The 6,635-nt window shown below is 40.8% G+C and overlaps 1 protein-coding gene across 9 annotated transcripts in view; it reads right to left on the bottom strand.

Moving 5' to 3' along the window:
- ACOT9 (acyl-CoA thioesterase 9) overlaps positions 1 to 6,635 on the bottom strand; it is a 44,235-nt gene that overhangs the window by 16,656 nt on the left and 20,944 nt on the right. For all 9 annotated transcript variants that reach the window (XR_012329160.1, XR_012329158.1, XR_012329162.1 and 6 more), the window contains 6 exons: positions 2,536 to 2,603; positions 1,740 to 1,851; positions 1,487 to 1,577; positions 1,224 to 1,309; positions 724 to 811; positions 424 to 574 (listed from right to left, as the gene is read on the bottom strand). Coding sequence is in view for 4 of the 9 variants with exons in the window: in XM_033849106.2 (XP_033704997.1) it covers positions 424 to 574; positions 724 to 811; positions 1,224 to 1,309; positions 1,487 to 1,577; positions 1,740 to 1,851; positions 2,536 to 2,603 (596 nt within the window). In the remaining 5 variants the exon portion in view is untranslated. The remainder of the gene's footprint in view (positions 1 to 423; positions 575 to 723; positions 812 to 1,223; positions 1,310 to 1,486; positions 1,578 to 1,739; positions 1,852 to 2,535; positions 2,604 to 6,635) is intronic.

Here is a 6,635-nt window from a genome sequence, read left to right as displayed (position 1 = left end):
CTGGAACATAAGAGAGAGAGCTCTGGAGACATGTGCAGCACCTAAGAAAATCACTATACAAACACAAAACTACTTGGGAACACTGGGACAGCAATGAAAATTCAAAACCGGCACCAGGCATGTGCTGCTGGGCCAGAGAGTGCCTCGACTCTGGCCCTTTGGCTGGACCGGTCCTGACCACCAGTGGCTGCCTGCAGCTGACACTGGCCCTTCAGACAACAGCCAGGCAGGCAGACCAGCAATGGCCACCTGAACGCCATGAGGCATCCTGGTCTTCAGGGCTGCAGAATCTCAAAAGCACAATCCCCTAAAGACATGCTCTAGGGCTGATGGGCATCAGAGTACTTCCTACAACAATTTAAAAGGAGAGAAATATCTTTAAAAGTTCCCCTCATTAGGGACAAGCAGTCATTTGCCACTTACCTCCATATGTTCTGGGGAAAACCAAGGGCACTTCTTTTTCCGACATGAACGTGAAATGAAAGACATTGGTGGTCATATGCTCTTTATCCTGTAGAGAGGCCACCTCACTGTGTACTCTGACTTGAATGTAATTTCCCTGAGTAAAGCAAACCTAAGCGATTATGGACACGATAGTTAGTTAATTGCATTAGGAAGGGGGAAGAAAGCAGTCATAAGAGAAACGGTGGCTTTAGAATATAAAAACCTCTCTTCTAGGCCCAAATAATAAAAATTGTATTTCATCTCTCATCACACACCTACCTGCGAAGAAAGAAACAGCAATGATCCAACCTCAACAGGTTTCTGAAACATGATATCATCCACGGCGACTATAAATGGTCGGGAACCACTGTTGGGAAAACACAGTACTTGTGGTCAACTGCAAAATTCAGATGATCTCTAGTTTTTTCCTGACAATCAGCTGAAGCAAACTTTAAATGGTCAAAGAATAAACCTAGAGAAGGAGGGAATAACCATACCAGATGGTAAGAGATGGCACTGTGACCAGATCAGTATCTAAATCATCTTTTCCCTTCTGCGTATCATCACCCCTTTTTCTCAGCAGGCATTTAATGTACTAAGGGACAACATCAGAGCGAGAGCCTTCTAAAATGAAGGTCAAACCCACCTGGTACAAGTGTAGCATTTATTTAAAAACACAATATATTCCCAAACACATCCAGACGGGTCCAAAATGTTTCACTGAGTGAGGCAGTATAAACGGCTTCTCAGGAGTTAAGACTACCTGAAATCCAACTCACCCGAAGTTACAAGCAGTAGCCCATCCAAGTTCATATGCTTTCCTCATAAGGAAACCACCAAAGATTCGATTGAAAATGTTCCGCTCCTACAGGACATAAAATAAATATTAATAAATACAAGCCCTGTGACGATCCGAATCTGTAGAACAAAGGAATTCACAATGCCATAGAACAGAGGTCAGTTTGAAGGCGTGTCAACTCTTAGATGAGTGTCATGAGTCCAAGTTATCCTGTTTAGAAGATTTTTCACTAAATTCCAATACCTGAGGGTGGCAAATATCCAAGCTCTTCAGTTTTGAATTCTCCATCCACACTGCATTAGGAGGCAAAACTCGACTTCGAAAACTTACAGTCCTGTACAAATGGAGATCGAGTAAACACTGTCAATGCCATGGCTTTGCTGCTGAAGAGTAAAATATTTGCAAACAATGCCCAATATGTTCAAGCAAGTGTAGCTCGTGAGAAGGCCAAGGTTTAGATGCTTTCCCAACCAGGAATCTCACCGTCCTAACTTACTTTGGATCCAGCGTGTTAAGAAACATCTCATGTATGGCTGTCCTCTCCTCAGCAGTGGGAGCCATTTTCAGTAATGACATGGAGCTGAAGGCGACCCTTGTCCCCTTGTTCACTGGAACAGGAGACAATAAGGAGCTATGATCAGGAGGGCCACACTACAGCACTGGGCTGCCGACCGGGGCTGCCTCGGACCCTATAAACGCAGTATTTCCAGATTTCAAAAACCCCCTGGAAATTGCACATCTGTCCCAGAGAAGGCTGCTGAGGCTACATAACACTTTCAGTGATTTTTTGCTTTCAGATGGAAATCATGTCTGCTCAGTGTGAGACCACTTATAATCACCTTGACCTACAGCCCCAACCAGCAGTTATCTCATTAAGATACATTTCCCATTTCATTAAATGTGAGAAAACAAATTACTTCACTTAATATTGTATCATCAATAAAAACCGTTCAGGGCTTCCCTGGTGGCGCAGTGGTTGAGAGTCCGTCTGCCGATGCAGGGGACGTGGGTTCGTGACCCGGTCTGGGAAGGTCCCACATGCCGTGGAGCGTCTAGGCCCGTGAGCCATGCCTGCTGGGCCTGCGCGTCCGGAGCCTGTGCTCCGCAGCGGGAGAGGCCACAGCAGTGAGAGGCCCGCGTACCGCAAAAAAAAAAAAAAAAACCGTTCAAAGTATGGACTCTGTGGATACTTTACTGGTTTGAGGAGTCCATACATACTCTTAAATAATCTCCTCTGCAGTACAGTTAATGTGCTTTTTAAATTGTATCTTATTATGAACAAATTAATATACATTCTCCTTGTCTAAAGATCTCTTCTTCCTCTGGGCTTTCAAGGGTGAGTGGATTTACAAATGCCGGCCTAAAGAGAAGAAAAGAAAAGAAAAATTTTAAGACATGCCATTACCTAATAAAAACTGAAGGTGTTCATTTTGGGTAACACTTACTGACTGCTTCACATAAGAACTCTGAACAATTAGGGGACTCTTCTGGTTACAGACTTATATACACACTAGAAAGTTCACGTTGTAAAAGGATATGGCCACTTGCCAAAATGTTTCACCTGATTCTAATTATGAGGAAACAGTAAAATATAGGTTGTAGAACATTCTGTAAGACAACCGGCCTGGACTCTTCAAAAATGTCAGTGCCTTCCCAAGGCAATCTACAAATTCAATTCAATCCCTATCAAACTACCAATGGCATTTTTCACAAAACTGGAACAAAAAATTCTTAAACTTGTATGGAAACACAAAAGATCCCAAATAGCCAAAGCAATCTAGCAATTTGGCTAGAAAGAAAAACAGAGCTGGAGGAATCAGGCTCCCTGACTTCAGACTATACTACAAAACTAGTCATCAAAACAGTATGGTACTGGCACAAAAACAGAAATATAGATCAATGGAACAGGATAAAAGACCCAAAAATAAACCCATGCACTTATGGTCAATTAACCTATCACAAAGGAGGCAAAGAATATACATGGAGAAAAGACAGTCTCTTCAATAAGTGGTGCTGGGAAAACTGGACAGCTACATGTAAAAAAATGAAATTAGAACATTCTCTAACACCATACACAAAAATAAACTCAAAGTGGATTAAAGACCTAAACGTAAGACCAAATACTATAAAACTCCTAGAGGAAAACATAGGCAGGATACTCTTTGACATAAATCGCAGCAATATCTTTTTGGATCTGTCTCCTAGAGTAATGGAAATAAACACAAAAATAAACAAATGGGACCTAATTAAACTTAGAAGCTTTTGTACAGCAAGGGAAACCATAAACAAAATGAAAAGATAACCCTCAGAATGCGAGAAAATATTTGCAAACGGTGCAACTAACAAGGCATTAATCTCCAAAATATACAAACAGCTCATACAGCTCAATATCAAAAAAACAAACAACGCGATAAAAAATGGGCAGAAGATCTAAATAGACATTTCTCCAAAGAAGACATACAGATGGCCAAAAGGCACATGAAAAGATGCTCCACATCACTAATTATTAGAGAAATGCAAATCAAAACTACAATGAGATATCACCTCACACCAGTCAGAATGGCCATCATCAAAAAGTCTACAAATAATAAATGCTGGAGGGACTTCCCTAGTGGCCAGTGGGTAAGACTCCGAGCTCCCAATGCAGGGGGCCCAGGTTCGATCCCTGGTTGGGGAACTAGAGCCCACATGCATGCCGCAACTAAGAAGTCTGCATGCCACAACTAAAGATCACGTATGCCGCAACTAAGACCTGGTGCAGCCAAGATAAGTAAATAATAAATAAATATTTTAAAATAATAATAATAATAAATACTGGAGAGGGTGTGGAGAAAAGGGAACCCTCCTATACTGTTGGTGGGAATGTAAATTGGTACAGCCACTATGGAAAACAGTATGGGAGTTCCTTAAAAAACTAAAAATAGAGCTACCATATTATCCAGCAATCCCACTACTCGGCATATATCTGGAGAAAACCATAATTTGAAAAGATACATGCACTCCGATGTTCACTGCAGCACTATTTACAATACCCAAGACATGGAAGCAACCTAAGAGTCCATCGACAGATGAATGGATAACGAAGATGTGGTATATATACAAAATGGAATATTATTCGGCCATAAAAAGAATGAAATAATGCCATTTGCAGCAACATAGATGCAACTAGAGATTATCATACTAAGTAAAGTAAGCCAGACAGAGAAGGACAAATATCATATGATATCACTTATATGTGGAATCGAAAAAAAATGATACAAATGAACTTATTTACAAAACAGAAATAGACTCACAGACATAGAATACAAACTTCTGGTTACCAAAGGGGAAATGTGGGAGGGGGAGGGATAAATTAGGAGTTTGGGATTAACATATACACTCTGCTATATATAAAATAAATAACCAACGAGGACCTACTGTATAACACAAGGAACTATACTCGATATTTTGTAATAACCTATATGGGAAAAGAATCTGAAAAACAATAGAGATAGAGATATGTAACTATCACTTTGCTGTACACCTGAAACTAACACAACATTGTAAATCAACTATACTTCAATAAAAAATTGTAAGAAGTCAACGTCTTAAAAGACAGAAAGCAGCAGGGGGATTATTTTAAGGGGAATTATTTAAAGAAACATGATTACCACATATAATATATGGTCCTTAATCAGACCCTGACTCGGGGGAAAAGGTTATAAAGAATATTTTAGGGACAATTGGCAAAGTTTGAATATGAATCATATATTAGATAATATAATTGTATCACCGTTAAATTTCTTGGATATAATAAAGGCACTGAGGTTATGTAGGAGAATGGCCTTATTCTTAGGAGATACATGCTGAATTAGGGTAAAGTAGTCTCAAACTTACTTTGAAACAATTCCAGGGGAAAAAGTATATATGTTTGTATTTATCGAGAAAGGACAAGAGTAAGGCAAATGTGGTAAAATGTTAATTCGAGAATTTAGGTGAAGGGCATATGGGTGCTCATTGCATTATTCTTTCTACATTTCTGTAGATGTGAAATTTTCCAAAATAAAACACTGAGAAAGGGATAGTACTTCACTGTGGTAGAATCCAAAGGTTGGATGAAAGAAAAACGGAAATGAAAGTACAGAAATGGGGGCTTCCCTGGTGGCGCAGTGGTTGAGAGTCCGCCTGCCGATGCAGGGGACACGGGTTCGTGCCCCGGTACGGGAAGATCCCACATGTCGCGGAGCGCCTGGGCCCGTGGGCCATGGCCGCTGAGCCTGCGCGTCCGGAGCCTGTGCTCCACAACGGGAGAGGCCACAACAGTGAGAGGCCCGCATACTGCAAAAAAACAAAAAACAAAAAAACCCACAAAAGTACAGAAATGGCAGCTTGGAAAATTAGAATGCATCAGCTGGGAGAGAAGCTTTAAGTAATGCCCTCAGTGCTGGAAAAGGAGCCCCAGGGCAGCCCCTAGGAGCGGCAGGTCAGCTGGAGCTGGTGAGAGGAGCTAGAGAAGATGGGTGGATTCTTCGCTCAGATCAGAGTCACCAAGGGGTTTTTAGATCTTAAGTCGGGTTTCCAAGTCAGCTTTCCATGCAGCAGAAGAGATTTCTCATTGCAGACTCCTAACTCAAGTTTCTAAAACAAATTAGACTTCCCATAGGCCTCTAGACTCCGTCTGTACAAACAGCAATCCTGAAACGTTCCCCCCCTACCCAACTCCCACACACATAATTAAACAGTTTTTCCCAGTCTGAATGCCTTGTGTAACTGGCATTAGGGAACCAAGAATCCAATGTAAGAGAAAAATGATAAAGTGTTAAAGTCTGTACAGTTAAACTGGACTTGGAAATGACAGTACAAATTTATGAGGTTTTTTGTTTGCTTTTTAACATACATCCAAGCCCTGTCTACTGAAAAGGCCTAGAAACATGACAAACTAGTAACAACGTATAGTTCTAGTACCCAGATTTTGGTGTCTAAATACCAGTTTCCCACTAAAAGGAACCTGAGGACTCCTTGGAAAACTGGCTGATTCCAGCCCTGGGGCAGGAAATGTACAGAATGAGTCCAAGACATCTCATTGTACCAGAGAGCAGGAAGTTATCAAAGACTAACTAGGAAATGTCAAAATAGCTTATCACAGCAGCCAGCTTAAAGGAGTTCCCACTGACCAAAGATGTTCACTCTGAGAAACAGGAAGAACAATGGCTGCAATGTATTAAAACATATTTACTATATTAAAATCCATGAACATACAATGATACTTTTTTAAAAAGCAAAATAGCAGAAAAACTATGTCATCACTAGCTAGTAAATGTGTAAATAAAAGCAAGAATGAAACACTGATCCTAACTTTCCTTTACAAACCAAATTGCCCTAGTTGATAAGGGAAAACTCTTCTTTACAGATC

The sequence above is a fragment of the Tursiops truncatus genome, chromosome X, assembly GCF_011762595.2.
Source record: "Tursiops truncatus isolate mTurTru1 chromosome X, mTurTru1.mat.Y, whole genome shotgun sequence".
Classification (NCBI taxonomy): Eukaryota; Metazoa; Chordata; class Mammalia; order Artiodactyla; family Delphinidae; genus Tursiops; species Tursiops truncatus.
This window is presented reverse-complemented; position numbering and strand designations above follow the sequence as displayed.